The sequence below is a fragment of the Pangasianodon hypophthalmus genome, chromosome 27 (assembly GCF_027358585.1).
Source record: "Pangasianodon hypophthalmus isolate fPanHyp1 chromosome 27, fPanHyp1.pri, whole genome shotgun sequence".
Lineage (NCBI taxonomy): Eukaryota > Metazoa > Chordata > Actinopteri > Siluriformes > Pangasiidae > Pangasianodon > Pangasianodon hypophthalmus.
In genome coordinates this window covers 5,139,935-5,158,305 of record NC_069736.1, presented here as the reverse complement: position 1 = coordinate 5,158,305, position 18,371 = coordinate 5,139,935, and the positions used below count along the sequence as shown (strand labels likewise).

At 39.4% G+C, this 18,371-nt stretch overlaps 2 protein-coding genes across 3 annotated transcripts; both read right to left on the bottom strand.

The window, feature by feature from the left end:
* Positions 1-1,694: 1,694 nt before the first annotated feature.
* LOC113531615 (uncharacterized) lies at positions 1,695-11,660 on the bottom strand. The gene is made up of 9 exons (XM_053230650.1): positions 7,120-11,660; positions 5,472-5,706; positions 4,421-4,515; positions 3,771-3,970; positions 3,541-3,619; positions 3,099-3,274; positions 2,660-2,983; positions 1,800-2,198; positions 1,695-1,704 (listed from the first exon to the last, which is right to left on the bottom strand). The coding sequence occupies exons 1-9, from the start codon at positions 7,261-7,263 to the stop codon at positions 1,695-1,697; spliced, it is 1,662 nt and encodes a 553-aa protein (XP_053086625.1). The 5' UTR covers positions 7,264-11,660.
* Positions 11,661-11,848: 188 nt separating this feature from the next.
* zmynd19 (zinc finger, MYND-type containing 19) lies at positions 11,849-18,081 on the bottom strand. 2 transcript variants are annotated; one of them, XM_026921518.3, is made up of 6 exons: positions 17,852-18,081; positions 15,739-15,798; positions 15,354-15,460; positions 15,110-15,250; positions 14,800-14,980; positions 11,849-13,023 (listed from the first exon to the last, which is right to left on the bottom strand). In XM_026921518.3, the coding sequence occupies exons 1-6, from the start codon at positions 17,900-17,902 to the stop codon at positions 12,880-12,882; spliced, it is 684 nt and encodes a 227-aa protein (XP_026777319.1). In that variant the 5' UTR covers positions 17,903-18,081; the 3' UTR covers positions 11,849-12,879. The 2 variants fall into 2 exon arrangements, with proteins under 2 accessions (XP_026777319.1, XP_026777320.1); XM_026921519.3 differs by having other exon boundaries at positions 17,733-17,859.
* Between the last annotated feature and the right edge of the window lie 290 nt (positions 18,082-18,371).

Genomic DNA, 18,371 nt, shown 5'->3' with positions numbered 1-18,371 from the left:
AACAGCAACAATAAGACCATTCTTCTGCAAAATTCATAGAAACAAAGAATGAAAAACTGGAAAATAACAAATTTGTAAACCAGCGAATGCCCAATTAATTGAATTCAGTTAGGACCTGTGCTTGTTTTTCCCGAGGTGAGAGTCAGAGGTCGGCGTGGATAACAACTTCCTGGTCCTGTTTTTGACTTCGCTCATTTCCCTTGCTGGAGGAGGTGCTAAAGTCTGACGTTTAGGAGAACAGAGACCCCTGAAAATGTGAGGAAATAGCACTAAAATCAAATGTCAATTTATGTTTTTCATCTCAAGCATATTTTGGAGCTTGTATACTTGTGGTATCTTTGTCTGAGAGTCTTACATACAGGTACCGTATATGCTATATGGCCAAAAGTATGTGGACCTGACCTTCACCTGACACCTGACCATCAAACCTATATGTGCTTTTTGAACATTCCTTTCCAGATGCAGTCCCGCCGCTGCTGTTATAATAACTTCCACTGGATTTTGGAGTGTGGCTGTGGGGATTTGTGTTCATTCAGCCGCAAGAGCATTAGTGAGGTAAGGCCTGATTTTGAGTGAGGAGGCCTGGGGTGCAGTCAGCGATCCAGTTCATCCCAAAGGTGTTCAGTGGGGTTGAGGTCAGGGCTCTGTGCAGGACACTCAAGATCTTCCACTGCAGCCTTGGCAAACCATGTCTTCATGGAGCTTGCTTTGTGCACAGGGACATTTTCATGCTGGAACAGGTTTGAGCCTCTTAGTTAGTGAAGTGAAGTGAAGTAAGTTGTGGCCAAGTATGGTGACCCATACTAGGAATTTGTGCTCTGCATTTAACCCATCCAAGTGCACACACACAGTAGTGAACACACACACACCGTGAACACACACCCGGAGCAGTGTGTAGTAGTTCCAGTGAAGGAAAATCTTAATGCTACAGCATCCAAAGACGTTCTAGTCAACTGTGTGCTTCCAACATTGTTGCAACAGTTTGGGGAAGAATCACATATGGGCGTGGTGGTCAGGTGTCCACTTTTGGCCATATAGTTTAGTTATTAATAACTACTTCACACACTCTGCCCACCAAGTCTCATACTTATTCCAAGCTTGCCTGGCTAAGGTCTTGAGAATCTAGACAGGAAGTATAATTGAATACTGTTACCCAATGAGGTTTTCAGAGCAAAAAATGAGTCATCTCTAAAAGTTATTCCACAGTTTTGTTTGAAGCACTTAGTTGTTTTAACAGTTTGCGTAGTGTTATTTGGTAACTTATCCATCATTTTAAAATTTTGCTCAGCCCTGCCTAGACAATGCAGCTCTGTATCATCCTCCTCAGATGAGGTGATGCAGAAAACTGAATTATGTCCATTGAAACTAATACCTGTTGAAGCCTGTCATTTTATTTGAACAGACAGCAACAAAACATAGACTGCTTCCTGCTTATTACTCATGCTCTTGTTTGATCAGCACCCTAAAATAAGACAGGATACTCCTACTGTTGTAAATAAATAAATAAATAAATAAACGCTTAAACATTTCAAGGTGTTAGAAGTATGTTTTCTGATTAAGCATAAAATGGTTCATTTTAGGAACCAAAATAATTTAGCTGAAATTGAGTTGGCCTTATATTGTGTACTTAAAGCCTTTACAGATTATAGCTAATACCACAAGTACAATCACCTTAACTACTACTGCTGGATATTTTAAAATGGCCTGGATGACAAAAAGTTCTCAGATTAAAGTAAATGTTATTTCTCTCTCAAAATTCTGAAATTAATTCTGAAATATAACATAATTTCTTAACTTGCCTGTTCATGTTCACACATTCCTCCTTGGCTGTGCGTTTGGTGACAGCCCGGCTCTGATAGCGCCCCCTGGAGGTGATGGCTGTCACTGTGCAGGTGTATGGTGTGTTGGCGGTAAGATGGCGTGCCGTGTACATGCACTCTCTGCCCAAGTATACCACACACCCGTTCAGACGTAGCTCATATGAGAAGAGGCGGCCGAGTGGCACCGCTGGAGCAGCCCAGATGATTTGGAGCTTGTGGCATCCCAGCACAGCAACCACCAGGCCACTGGGAGCGTGAGCTTGACCATCTGCAGTGTGAATAACAACACTACACCGAGAACTGCTTGTGTCTCCTGGACCCAGTGCACAAATGCTTATCGTGTACGTAGTGCTGGGAGACAGCGAGCTCACTGTAGTCCTGATGGAGAGAACAGTGAAGAGTCCTGAGGATGTGATGGCATACACTGGTTCCAGCACAGTAAACTCAGAACCTTCTTCACACCTGTCATAAGACAGCTCATGAATAAGTGTAAGAACATCTAAAATATTACAGTGATGTTTATCCCACAGCCCATCCAATCTTTTAAAATGTGAACACAATTTTTTTTCCTTTTTTTTTTCCTTAGTTGCACCTGACATTCATCATATCACAACTGTTTATTCTTCTATTTACCGGTTTATTAAACAGATTAAACTCACCTGATTCAATTGGATAGTAATTTCATTCAGATTCACTTCAATTTACTCTTAATAAGGTCAATAATTTTCATTTTTCATTCTTACTGAGCAATCAGTCAGATTGTGCATGTAAATGGAGCTACAGTGATAAAAAGAAGAAATTTCAGTATATTATTATTACACATCTATGTTTGCATGTACCCCAGCTCTCTGGTGGTCTCCAGCAGCACATCGTCACAGTAAACCTGGAATGATCTGGGCTTGACATTTCCCTCTGGCCCCGCCCATTTCAGTCGCACCTCAGTAGCTGTGCAGGAGATAACACGCAGGTCCTGCGGAGGCCCCGGTCTAATCTCCACCCCCTCCACTCTTATCTCCACACGTTCGCTAAAGGGACTCACATCACCATCTGACGTAGAGAGACTAAGCCGTAGAGACAGCGACAGTTTGTGCTGGAAATGGGAATGAGGTAAAGTGATTTGACACCGTGGGCCACGGTACAACATGGTATCTCCATCAAAGAGACTAGAGAAGACAAAAAAGGAGGGGAAAGGCATCATCAGCAATAATGATGATCAGAATCATCACAAGCACTTCTGAAGCATATTTGATGATGTATCCTTGAACAGAGTAGTCTTACCTATAGGTAACTTCCAGGCCACTTTCTGGCTCCAGTCTCTCCCATGATGCAATGCAGGCCATTGACTGGTGCTGGACAGTAACAGGGGATGGTTTAGGAAGGCGCTTCAATTTCCTCATGCATGCACTAAGCTCCTCCTGCAGCTCCAAGCCCGTGGATGGAGACACAGAGAGACGCTGGAGATGATTGTAAAAGTAAAGAAAGTTAACTCGAACTTGGATGAGTCACCATCATGAACCTTTAGTAGTGGTTTACAACTACTGGATAGTCTATGGTTCAGAAAGAAGAACCACAATGTGAGTTTACTTAGAGACAGAACTATGTTAAAAGCATAAGAATATGATTAAAGATTTTAGTAAGGTGTGTCACAAAAAAATTTAATTACCAATAGATATGTATTAGGGGACATGAGTGTAATAAAAAAGTAATAATGATTAAACACCTTTAGTTGTTCCTCCAAAGTGCTGTGCTCTCTAACTCGAATCACTCCATGTGGTCGAGACACGAACACTCTCACTGTCCTGAGATAAAGCAACGGTGAAAAGCCAGAGCAACAGTTTGGAAACGACTTTTAAATCCATGTCTACTTCACAGCACAGAACCAGATCTTACTGAAATTAAACTGGGTTAAACATATTATTTGGTGGAATTAAGTATTCCAAAGGAACTCACATTGCAGCAAACCAAGTGCTGTCTGGGTCTCCACTTTTCAATAAATTTAGTAGACCATCCAACAAACCGGGTAAGGACGGGCTCTCCATTAACAAGGTGTGTCCATCATCCTTAGATGCCAAGCAACTCAATGCAAAGCAAGCTGTTTGCCCCACCTCTGACTCCGCCCCATTGGACAATAGCATTTCCAGACCACTCACCTGGGGGTAAATGATAGAAACTCAGTGATGGAGCAGATGATGCGGTCCTTCAATACTGACATTGAGTATACTGTAGGGGTTGAAGCAGCAATATGTTACTTTTTGCTAGCCGACTCCCTAGAGTTTTTTTTTTTTACTGGCCACTACTAATGACCACTTCCTCTAATAATGTCTATGGTTTACCTTCTGCCATGCCTAAGGTTGTTGTGATATTATATGACACATGAACTGAACATGCACCAAATCTAACAGAACAGCTCTGAATTTGAATGAATATCATGGTTTTTGTGTTTTTGCTTTTTTTTTTGACCTCTATTGACATAATACTTCTTTCATTTTGGACAAAAAAGTTACGTCCTTTAAGTTTCAGTCTCTATGTCTCTGAGCTTGGCCTAAGCATAAGCATAAATTACTTAGAAATGTCTTGTAGCAAAAATATTGCTTTCTTACCAGCTTTTGCTCTTTGGCTTCAGCCAGGATCAGGCATCTGCTTTGCTCACTCCCACACAAGCATCCAATAGTGAAGGATGCATTCACAGCAGTGTCTAAAAGCACATCATACAATAAACAGTATTAAAAAAATCTACAGTTCATCTAAATTAATCAAAATCATGACTAGGCTTAGAACTGTATTTTTGTTTATACAGAAAGTGTAGCTTTGCTTATGGTCTGTCTTATACTTGATCCACTGTTTACAGTTTATTCCTGTGTACATTAGCACCTGAAATCTCTTGTGACTTTTCCACCTTGGTTCTGGATGCACAATATTTCATTCCCCAGTACATACGTGTATGCAGCTTTGTGTATCAATAATATTTCCAGCACTTTCAAGGTGCTAACATTATGCTAACTGTCAGTTTGTACTTTATATCATTTTTGAACACCTTGAAACAATAATAACTTGTTAGCCAAGATTATGCTGATGGTCAGTTTGTAATTTATATCATTATGATTCTGAACACTTTGAAAAAAATGCTAGCTAGCTAGTTAGCGAACTTTATGCTAGCTGTGAGTTTGTAATTTATATAATTCTGAACATCTTAAAACAATACTGGCTAGTTAGCTAATGTGATACTAACTTACTAACTTACTTAAGTTTGTAATTTAAATCATCTTACTGCAATGCTTAAAAGTGTTACAGTGATCCCAATATTATGAAACTAAGGATGTTTTTCAGTTACTCTTTTTGACTCTCTCTTGACTCTGGTGAAGATCGCTGTGAATACAGAGCCTATGCTGGGAACACTGGGTATACACCCGAGATATGACACCAGCTTGTATAGAGGAACTCTATACTGTATACTGTATACTCCTAGCTCTCAAGCAAACATGATGATACCTTTTGAAATGTAAGTATTCAAGTTCCCTCTCCCCTTAATAAATATGTCAAACTCACACATTTGTGTCCTGCAGCCCTCTCCTGCACTCACATGTTACACTAATATTACAGAATCCTCACTCTATTTTTCTACGAGCTGAGATTCTTCTCATTGGGACTAACCTGTGCGGCTGTGGGTCAGGCACTGAACTAAACGCCCAAAAATCATCGAAGCTGACGGGTCACATAGAAGCCTTTCGCAGGCCGGTTCATACAGAGAGAGCCGTGCTAGAATGAAAGCAGCCAAGTTAACCACTCTCTCTCTCTCGTGGCTCAGAAGGCAAGTGACTCTCTCAAGGACTTGGCTGAACACGGCATGCTCCTGAAGCAGCCACTGCAGTCCTGATGGGGTTTCAACCTAATGTAGGTAGAAAACACACACAGAATTCAGGATTACTTTGGAGATGCCCTGGTAACTGCTACTTCTATCTGGGTGTAAGACCAGAAAACTGATGGCCCTGACACACCAAACCAGTGGTGAAGATCTACCACCTAACAATCAAAAACCATTGCCCCAAGGTTGCACACAAACACACACCATGAAGATGAGAGCTGACATCATACAAGGAAATCACTCTCCACACTACACTCTCAGAAATAAATGTACCAAACTGTACTTTTCCTTGCTGCTAGGTATATACTGTACCTTCAGTATGTATCTTTCACTTGACTACCCAGAGACAAGGAAAGTATAGTTTGGTACTTTTCCTTGTTGCTAGCATGGTACCATCAAGGGTATATATTTTTGCCTTTAGTTTGCATTTCATCTGAACAACCGAACAAACGTAGATATAGTATATCTTTTAAAATAACTGGACCTTAAGTATCACAGATTTATCTTTAAAGCTTTACTTTAAACATAATTAAATAAAGATGAAGATTAATTTAGCAAATGTAAAAAATTGGAAGACCCAGAACTTTTTTTTTATCACAAAATGCATACTACTGTACAAAATAATATGTCAAAGTAGTGCAAAACAATAGAAAATGATCTATATCTATAGTTCGCTCTTTGGGACATAGCTATAAACCTAGCTACAATTTTCAAGCCACTGTGATTTTTTTTTTTTTAAAACGGTGTGTTTTGCAAATAAACAACTTGATAGTTGGTCATAGCAAATGAGCATAAGTTGAGAAATGCTGAGTTCCACCACTCTACCTAGGAAACTGATTTTACACACGTAATCGGAAACACTTCGCAAACAGCTATGGACAATGGTTGGCTTGGTGCATCAAGAAAAAAACAAGTCCACATATAAGTCATGCTTTTGGGGCCAAATAGACACTAGCTTAGCTGTGGTTGAAAAGGTTAATTGTCGGTCCATTTTATCTAGAGTTTTCTTTTTTAGCAATACATTTTCTCTGTGCAGAGAGAAATTATTAACTTTGACTTAACCTAAAATTTATCAGTGATCTAATACCACCACAAAAAAAGGCACTGGCAATTCAGACTTTCTTTTTTTTTTTTTTTTTGACATTATCTTTTATAATTAACATAAAATCAGTACTTAGCTTTTTTTTTTTTTTTTTTACCAGAAACAAAGATTTGAGTATTGCTTATGTATGATTTGGTGATTTGTTTGTTCAGTGCAGTAACACAAATACTGACCACTGACAAATATAAAATGACAGATTTGACCTGCAGACAGCTGGTTATATAAACCCTGGTTATTCCTTTCCAACCCTTTAGATGAACCACCAAAGCAACATGCAGGCTCTCATCTCTAAACACTAAATCAGATTGATACATTTCAAGATGTGTAATGGTTACCAGTGATGCCACAGCTCCAGCAGCACTCAGTACAACGTCAGGCTCATCTTTCAACAAGAGTTGTCCTAATGCCTGACAAAGATCGCTGCCCCCCTTAGTCCACTCCTGAAGTTTCTGCACCATAGCTTCATTCTCAACCAGCATCGCAAAGATGTAAACAGCTGAAGTGCCCAGTCTGAGTAGCCACAGAGTGGAATCAGCATACACCACACTCAGAAAGGTTTGCTTATCAACCCTGCATCCCCCACAGATCCTCTGTGCCTGGTCAAAGGCAATAAAAGACTAACCTACGCGTCATAGCTGACGGTTTTATGAGCAGTTTTTTTGTGCTAGCTGGAGTTCAACTGCAGGACACTCTGAGATTGTAGAAAAACAAAAGCCAATGCCTTGAAAGCATTTACAGCTCACTGCTGAGAGAGATAACTTTCACTGCTAGCAGGCTTCTCTGTGATCATTTATGGTCAAGCTGTGCAGCTGAATGAACCTCGTAAATAAACACAACTCTTTTTTTTTTTTGTTTTTTTTACAAAGGTTTATTTTTGTCATGAACATAAACTGGCTGTACATTAGACATTTTCACTGTCACACTGGTATAAACTGTGGATCAATGCAATTGTCTCCATTATGCAATCTTTTCCACAAGAAATCAGTTTGCAAGTTTGCATCTGAATTATCATTATGCATAAACCTTAAATGAGTGTTCTATGTAATCATTTATTAATTTGATTATACTGGGACTTTTTTTACATTTACACTGTCAGAGGAGGGTGATCGGGCTGCCAGGAAGAATATAGTAGCTCAAATAACTACTCTGTACAACCATGATGAACAGAAAAGCATCTCAGCATGCACAAAACATCGAACCTTGAGGTGAATGGGCTATAATGCATTGGCTTTTAAATTGCATTGGCTTTTAAATTTTGGACACATGGTTCAAAAGTTATGACCATAAACGTACTTCCAAATTAAGCCCAAATTTGACTCGATGATGGCATTAGAGTGTTGGCAACACTTGGCCCAAATTTGGTCAGAATGTTGCTTAGACCCTCCCCAATGAGTGTGGCAAACTTTTTACCAAATGGTTCTATGGGCTGCCATAGATATCCTAGCCAGAAGAAGAAGAAGAAGAAGAAGATGAAGAAAATGCACTTTTGGTGCTTGGCCCCCTAATAATAATAATAATAATAATAATAATAATAATAATAATAATTCAAGAAGTTAAAGCAAAGTGTACAGATGAGCTGGATAGATTAAAGGATTAAAGCGATGCTGCACCGTTGCTTTACCTATCAGCATGAAATCGAATGGGATTGTGGGTAGTGTACCAGAAATTAATAATGAAATAAAAATCTTTTGCAGACACTTAGTATGGCTTTTTCTTTTTTTTAGTGGTATACAAAGTAAAGCAAAACAGTAGAGTAAAAATACCCATTACAAATATAATATAATGTATATAATGAACGAGCCAGATGAACAAAATATAATGAATGAGCCAGAATGCACTTGCGTGGATGTGTAGAAAATGTTTACGTGGTGTCGTAAGAACTTGAATAATGATATAACCACTTTAATACAATATTCTCAGTGTCTATACTTAAGAATGTCTTGAGTTATCGAGAACTTTCTTTCCTGTGCCGCACGTGAGCCATGAAAAGGCATTGTTTTCCTCACAGGGAGCCGGGCAGCATCACAAAATGACACACAGAAAAAAAAAATAAAGTCGAGTTTTACTTATATTACCATATATTACTTTATTTTAGTAACAGTTCACTGAAAAAGTGACATTTTATTCCACTTACCCCTAACGGATTACCTTTTAATCCATTTTCACTATCTGTCTAATGGCGCTACACTGCAGCCTCAACTGAACCTGACTCCCGAAATTCATTCATAATATCAACATTAAATTATAGCTAGATGTTTGAGTAAAAACACTGGTGTTAGGGTAAAGCAGTTCTGACAGTGTTTCCTGTGCAAAAACCGTCCCAAAGCTTTGCCATGGAGACTGAAGGCATGCTAAAGGTTCTTCATGCCATCCTGTAGACTATAGACACACAGGCCATTACTGTCCACGACTCCTGGGTCTGTTATAGCTACATGTTATACTAGCTTATCTGACAAAGTTAAACAAACAATAGCACAAATATATAATATATATAAATAAAATATATAGTCACATATAATAACACAATTAATAACTTTGCCTAAATAAATAAACACACAGCTTGGTCAATGAATAAATGTATACCAAAAAAAAAAATGCAAAAAAAAAAAAGATTCTACACAAAAAAGCAATCAAACTGACAAAACATGTATTTGTTTGAATGCTTATGTAAGCTGTTTGTCTCTGCTCATTTTCTGTATTCATTCATTCATTCTTCTGTAACTGCTTTATCCTGGTCGAGGTTGCAGTGGATCTGGGCCTATCCCCGGAAGACTTGGTGGGAGGTGGGAATACATCCGGAATGGGACATCAGTCCATCAGAGGGCGCACACACACACACACACACACACACACACACACACACACACACACACACACACAGACAATTGATCATAGCCAATCCATCTACCATCCTGGTTTGGCAGGAAAACAGAGAACCTAGATATTATCAGCATTCCTTTACTGGTAATGTTCATGCTATGCATCATTCACACTATCTGGTCATTAACCATAAACCAAAGGGGGAGTTGTCCCCCTCCTTTGCTGCTATAACAGAATCCACTCTTCTGGGAAGGCTTTCCACTAGATTTTGGAAAAATTTGTGAGGATTTGTGCTCATTCAACCACAAGAGCATTAGTGAGGTCAGGCACTGATGTCAGGCGCAGAGGCCTGGGGTGCGGTTGGTGTTCCAGTTCATCCCAAAGGTGTTCATTGGGGTTGAGATCAGGCTTATACAATTGTGTGCTTACAACTTTGTGGCAACAGTTTGGTGAAAGCCCACAAATGGGTGTAATGGTCAGGTGTCCACAAACTTTTGGCTATATATTGTATTTTAATGGGATGCACACTTTCACATTTACTATAAAAAAAATCCCATTACACAAAGAGTGGCATATAAGAAATCCCACGGGGCTCCCAACTGGTAAAACAGAAAAGTGTTCACCCTAATATTTGGACATCGCAAGTTCAAATACTGATGATGCCACAGTGAGCCATGGCCCAGGAGTCTAGAGAGCATACAACAGAGACCACTGCTGGTGGGTGGGAATTGGCCAAGACCAAAAAAAAATTCACAGAAAATAAATTGGTGGAAATTGTTTCAAACATTTAAGTTTTTTGACTGGCTGCATTTTCTCACTTATGCAGCATTTTCAGAGTCTGCTGTTGATTCACTTGTAAATGATTCATCTCATGCTGATGAGCAATTTCTGAGTTGCTCCAGTTTGCAGACATTTCTCCTATTCTTCTTTATTAGCATTACGCTTTTGTTGCCAATAAAGCAAGAACAGCTGTACTGAGGTGCATGTGTTTGCATATTTTGGCTTGTTCTATAAAACAGGCCAAGAAAGAAAAATCCAAGAAAAAAAGTGTTCAAACATACTTATGTCAATAAAGTTCATCCAGAACCAAGCTGGCGCTTTCAGAAACTATATTACAAGATACCCAAGGTGCACTTGCATGGCCATTAGTTTCCCACCATTCACTTATTTATCACTATAATGCAAATATAATATAATGCAAATGTACAGGTTCAAAGATGTAAGGCATAAACATATTAACGTAAGACCAGGGAGAATGAGGGGTGCAAACCTTTGGTTGTAGATCAGTGTGTCAGACTTCAGTCTTGCATTCAGTTTTACTTAAGAAAGCAGCTTAAATTCACTAGCTAAACTTCTCCTCACACTTCTCCTTTAGAAAAACATTTATTTACTTTGACTTGGCTTTAAAAACACATTTATTCATGTGGACTTATAAATGAAGGCAAATCCAGTCTGATAGGGTTAAGTGCCTTGTTCAGTTTTGTCTCTGTGGCATTCTGGGGCTTTGACTCTAGGCATTAGCACAGAAACTTACAGAGCTACCACTTGCCACAAAACCATATGATGCAGATAAAATATCAAAGCATCAAGTCGACACACTGTCTGTTTTTTCATTTTCCACAACAGGGCACAGGGACCGTGGTACAAAGTTACAGAGATGCCCAAAAAACATTTGCAATTATCTATTTTTAAAAGTGTTGTGAAAACTGAATTAAGGTTTAAAAAAAATGTGAAATTGTGTGTATATGATGATGCTTTTATTCAAATTAAGATTTTTATACATCTAATAAAAATGCCACCCTTTTGGACACACTTCTCTGGTGTAAACATACTTTTCGCACATCATACTTTATTTATTTTACAGTGACAATAGTTGGATATCGTGGACATTACGCCCCCTCATGTAGATTTTTTTTTTTTTTTTTTTTTTACACATTTTAAAGCGTATTGTAATTCTTATATTTAATAAAATTAAAAAATAAGAAAAAAAAACCTGCCCCAAATGCAATCATTCTGTAATCTTCCCTCCCACATGACAAAGATGAAAGTGAGGATATTCAGTGCACAGTGTTCAACCCTATCTGGATAAATAAACACATTGGTACACAACTGTCAACAAATAGCATGTATACCTGCAATACATGCAAGATTTGTGTGCATGTCCGTGCGCATCACATTACAGTTCGATAAAGTTGCCTTACATTTAAGAGGAAGACACACTTTAAACATGTGTGCATGTATGCCTTTGTCTTTTTTTTTTTTTTTTTTTTTTTAAAAAGGTTCAGGTTTATATGAAACACAAAAAGAGAGAAAAGGTACAGGTGTTACACTGGACAAGAAGGATTGACAAACGAATAACCCAAGCTTCGACTTGCAGAAAGATGACAGTGGACGTTGAATACATTAGACAACTGTGTGCATTTTCAAGTTTTTTTTTTCCTTTAGCCCAGGACATCCCTTGAATCCAAATGCTAGTGACGGCACGTGAACATTATCTAATGGAAGGCGACTGGGATTTTTAATGCAGCACTGAGAGCAATTTCAGAAACTCGCCACAGGAACAAAAAGTGACAACATCCCCAGGTTCAATAATAACTCTTCCCTACCCAGTCCATCCACCCATCCCTGGAATAGAGAAAAATTCTATTACTTCAGTCGATAATGGCATGGCACACGCGCACGCACACACACACACACACATATACACACATACACAAACAATACTGGTAGTGTGAATTTGCACAGTCCTTTGCTGCACACCTGGGGAAGGATACGGCAGGTAAGCGGGCGTGTGCGCGTTTATGTGCACAGGAAGTCCAACTGGGAGAGGAAAAGTACAGTGAAGAGGTCCGTTATTCCGTCTCTTTCTACAGCAGGCGTGTTCCTCGAGACCAGTGGCTAACACTTCACGACGGGCGTGAGAATGGAAGGAAGGAGTGAGCTTATGAACTCTTGACAGTCCATACAGAGGAAGTCATGATGGCGTGGTGTTTTTCTTCACAAAACACACATCCATAGCAGCAGCCTTTTATTGATCTCCCTCTAAAAGAAAAATCCCCCATAACAAGCCAAGGAAATGCCAAAGTTTGGGAAGCAAAAAAGGTTTTTCATGCCCCCCCGCCCCGCACTCAACAGGCCTGCCTTACCTACCAACATGTCACCCATTCGGTTAGTCAGTCAGTAGATTTTTTTACGTTGTTGTTTTTGCATTTCTTTGCAAGTCCCGTCCCACAGTCCCCCCTCTGACCCCATTTTTGAGTGATGTGGTCAAGGGATCACCGCTCAGGCTCGGTCTCCAGGGCCAGGACCCGCTTGCGTTCACGGCACTGCTTCTTATGGGCTGGCCAGTCCCTCTGCTGACACTGCGAGCCACAGTAGCGTGCCACCTGACAGCGACCACAGATGTTGAACTCTCGCAGCTGGGAAAAAAAATAATAATCAAGCATAAGTATGCAAATACATATAATAAAAACAGGCAACAATATACACAACTTTTTTGTATTCCAGTACTGAAAACAGAAACAAGTAAAATGCTTATTCAGCTTTTAATGTAAAAAATATGAATGTCGTTATTTCAGTTTTAATTAAAATAATAATAATAATAATAATATCTGGAAAAATGTGTTGGAGAATGACTTAAGGACAGTCATTCAGTCAAAGTAAACGTGTTCGAGATCTAGGCCAAGTGCTGTCACATTTGGCTTCGCTTGGGTCAATTACTGCCGTTCCCGCAGGCCAACAAATTCACTGTGTCTTGTGCTCAACTGAAACTCCAGGCAAGCAAAAGTGCAAGGCCACAACGTAACAAAACAAGCTGCAGGCCCGTTTTTCTCTTTGCACACTCTACAATTTTTTCATTAGGCTAATAAACTTGTGGTTTAACCACACATTTAGTGGTGATTCATGTTTATATAGTCTACATATTGCATGTACTTACTTACTCATAGAGAGACAGTGCCTAAATGAAGCTAAAGACCTGGTCACTGTGAAAGACCAATGAGTAGAAGGTAGTGTGTGTTGAATTTTTTTATTATTTTTTTTTAATTTATTTTAAATATTTTTTCATTTTCAGTGTTTGGGTCTGAACTCTGGTTGATGTTAAAATGCATTTGAAGTAGTTTTACTCAAGACTCAATGCCAAAGCGTACTACTTCCAGGTTCTGTGCATTGCATTAGGGTGTGTCAATTCTGTAAAAGTGCGCAGATACAAAATGAGGAGTGCTAAGAACATGTATTTTGCCATGAGAAACTCAAAATCACTTTAAGTTTTAAAATTCCATTATGTCTTGCTTGGTAAATCATTACTTGAAAATAACAGATATTTTCAAATTTTAGCCCAGTATTTAATTGATGCTTATATTTGTTTTCAAAGGAATATCTTTAAATAAAATTAAAACTTATGCTCTATCGTTTGCCTTTTAAGTGAATTCTGAAGAACATTTTTTTATATTGGATATTTTTATTCATTAATTTACTGATGTCAAGCAATACTTGATGAAACTTGTGGTTTAAGCTCACTAATCTGTAGTTTCTAAATTGACACTTTCTAATGGTATTGTTCTAACATTGCATGTTTTGGGGAATAAATGTTAAATTATTGAAAACTTGTATTTTTTACTTTTTTTCACCCTTCATACAGTACACAAAATGTTAACATTTACGAAGCTAAAGGCAGTCCAATTTCAAAATTGAAAGTTATTTGGTATACAAATATCAGAACAAAATGTTTTACTGCTCCTCATCAGAGATAATAGTAAAAATTGATTTTCAGCCCAAAATTGACATGCCTTAGCATTGCATTCAGGAAAACAAAATAAACCTACTGAAAACTATGAGAGCAAAATAAACAAATAAACAGTCTTAATGTGTGAAGAAACCATAGCCGGATGTGCACCACATTTGCAAGAAGTTAGGTATTAAAACAAATACATTGGTAACCTCTAGTATAAACAGTATTTACTTTTTTTTTTTTTTTTTTTTTTTTTTTTAAAACAAGTTACCTGTTTCAGCATTCTCTCATTAGCATGTTTATGTCTCCTAAGACCAGGTGGATTCTGGCAGCATGGGTATGAATATACTCACTCCCTGGATGAGCTGATGTTACAATGCTTGCCCAATCTTTTTTTTTTTTGTAAAATTTCCTAGAAATGTAACACTGCTTGTACAACACACAAGAGAAGTGTGATATTACTGACCCTCCTTTCAATGAGTGAGCAAGGGGGATAGTGACACTCGTAGTAAGTGCAGGAACACTCCTCCTCCTCCACCAGCTCTCCGTTGGCGTTGTAGTAACGTGTGCGGCCCAGCTCCAGGTACTGCTCCTCCACCGGATCAGCTGGAACCTGCTGGATGGCCAGCCAGTACAGTGACTGCTCCCTGTGGAAGTATCACAGGTACAATAAGTCTCAACGTGTAGACCTGAGCAGACAAGAACAGCATTAACAAGACCTGTATGTGATTAATATGACGCATCAAGACTCCAGCACAGAGCCGTGTAAAGTCTACCTTTGTTTGCTAGACAGCTCCTCTGGTTTGGGAGTCCAGCCAACAGGAACGAGGCGCAAATTGTCTAGACGGTTGTCCACCGTGACTGAGTTTATGTGGACAACTTGGAAGCTGGGAGCAATGCCGCCTCTGTGCTTTTCCCTGCACACACACATTCAAAATTAAACACAAAAACTAAATTTAATGAAGATGTATTCACTCTTATAAAGAATAAGGTAGTGTTTGTTGACAAGGCTCCACTAACCAGAGTAACTCGTGCAGAGGTCGACCTGCCCATCGGCCTTTGCTTATATCAAAGGCGTATGCAAAGATCTTTGCTCCGTTGCCATCAGCGTCAACCTCCATGCGTGCCTGGAAATCAGTGAGAGAATTCCAGAAAACTTAACACAAGACAAAATCGCCTTAATACACAATCACTGGCTGAAATGCAGTCTCAGAATTAACCAAGAATTAAAACAAGTTTTGACTAATGTAATTTATTCACTTCCATAACATTCTACAACTTGTTACCACATGTTGAATATTAGCTCCAGTTCACATAAACGTGCTCATAGGTAAAATGGGTTTGCTGGAAAAAGGCAGAAAAGCATCTTAAAACCTTGTCAGCCAATCAAAGTCAATGTTCTTACCTCAAAGGCATAGTTCTCCACCAGTGGTATATCCTGCTCATCAATGAGGGTGTATTTTGTCTACAAAAAACAAACAAACAAAAATAAATAAATAAATAAATGAAACTTAAATAAATAAAAAATCTGACAACATTCTTTGCCACAAAATACATAACTAATGTCTCTCTCAACAGCAAATACAATCATCTAGGATCTCTATGTCCTAGTTATTTTTTTAATAAAGTTTTTTTTTTATGTAGTTTTAATAAGACTACAAGATGCTGCTAATATGACAGAAAGGATTTCATATCTACATTGTAACAGTGTAACTGGTTGGGATCCAATAAAAAATTATGATGCTATTTTGCAGCAAAGACTTGGAATATTTTATTAAAAACATGCAATGCCATCATAATGGGCACAATGGGGGGGAGAATGTGATGTATTTTAAGTCCCAGGCTACAGGCCTTACACTGTTCTCCTACTGATCTTTTACACATCATGCAGCAAAAAGTAGCCTGAACAAGATTACAATTTATACCTTATACACACAGAAAATAAATTACATAGACATAATGAAAGACATGTTGAGATAGGACCAGACTAGCTCTCCTTTCTATCAACACCTCTCTCACTGCGCGTAGGTGTGCTGCTCCTGAAGAGTGTTGTTATGGTGTATGATCGGTTGACTACCTCACCATTAACGTTTTCAAAATACAGTTTAAAATACATCGCCATCCAACCGCTCATTTAAAAAAAAAAAAGTTGTCCCTTAATCCAGTGATTCTCATCACTTCTGCATCCAGCTCAGCTTATAACATCATTATAAATACTGACAACACAAGATTTTATGTACAAGTCATTCCCAAAAAAACAAAAAGACAAAAGAAAGAAAGAAAGTAGAAGAAGAAAATTTAATGGGATTTGATGGAATTTTTGGTTTCTTCTTGGTACACACCCAAGGATGTGCAAAGATTTCATAATAAATGTTTGATTTTCACCACCAGCTTATATGGTAGATTGGTACTGTGAAACAATGATATTTTTAGACAAGGTAATCATACTGTGGACATTTCAACACCCCTACTCCTGAAATAAACTTCACAACAAATCTGACCTCACATTACATGTCTGGTTTATTACAGAACCATGAACGAGTTATGATGGGACTCTTCTGCACTGATGGAGAGAAAAACAAAACAGATCAGAAACTTTATCCTACACACCCCTCAGTGTGAACACCTGAACATGCCCCTGCTCCACTGCCATGACAATACGTGGACTGAGAAAAATGTTGTTTATTTTTTTTACTTCAGCCACTCTTCAGTCATGAACAAGCCCAGGAGATGTGTCCCAGGCCCCCACCTTGTCTCTGAGCACCGTTTACCGGATGCCCTCTAGTGTTCCGCCATGAAGCGGCCTGGCGCGCGCGCACACACACACACACACACACAAACACACACACACAGGATTTGATTCTGCTCCTAAAGAGGTGTACAGCTGGATGGATGCTGGTTAACACAAACAAAACCTGTTTCGCCCATTTAAGCACAGTACAAACTGTCAACACAACACGTACCGCGTTAAAGCAAACAACCATCGTATTAGTTCGCGCTTCTTTGTCTAATGCACAGGATAACTGAGTTAGTGAGCTGCTTAGCTTGCTAGCTGGCTGCTAGTGTTATTCCTCGGCACCGCCGACATGCCGGCTGGAGTCACGCCGCAAATGTTCCTGTTTTTTTCCCCCTTCGACGTTTTCCAATCTTCCAGTCATGCCGGTTTCTTCGAAAACGGACAACTATGAATATTTCCAACCTGTTTTAAAACGTTTAAAAGCTAAACATATCCTGTGACAGCTCCGCTTAAGACACCGCTCATCTATTTTGTAAAATGCTAGCCTTGTTAGCATTCGCTAGCAGGCGGCTCGCGCAACAGAACGATTCCGAATTTCTTTATTTAAAGGAAACCAACACACTACCAAAGTGTTCATTTCATTTACACAGCAAAACACACACCGTAGTGTAATACATCACCGTCCTCAAGAAACGTCCTTTTTTATTTTTTTTCCACAAAGCTATCTAATGTATTTTGTGACCCTCCCCTCGGCGTCGCACATGGCAGTCCCGAGGCTCACCTTCCCGGCCACACGGCCCAGGCGAACAATCCCGAGCTTGAAATCCGACATTAGTCGAGCTGTCCAGCACGGACTGAGACGCAATGAGCGGCCGCGGCGGTGGTACAGGTGTAGGAGGCTAGCTCGGGCAACCCCTAACCCCGAGTTTCATCCAAGTTTTTTTTTTTTTTTTTTTTTTTTTTTGGTGGATATTAGGGTCAGCCGTTGCCCAACTCTTCCCCGCCCGCCGCTACCAAACCACCGCGATGCGAAACGCCGCTGAGTGGCGCTGGAAAAGCTGCCAGCTTTCGGAGCGAGGATTAACCAATCAGTGAAGCGGGCTGGCCGATTTCGTCCAATAGGAGCATTAGATATTTGACAGTGACTGACGTTGCACCGTTCTGATACTAGAACGTTAAAACACAAACTGTTTGCGTCGTGGTATTTAATCAGAAGGGCCAATCAGAACACGGAGTTAAACTACAAGTCCCGCCCTCTCGCTTCTTTACACAGCGCCATTGGACGGTTCTTGTCGTTACGT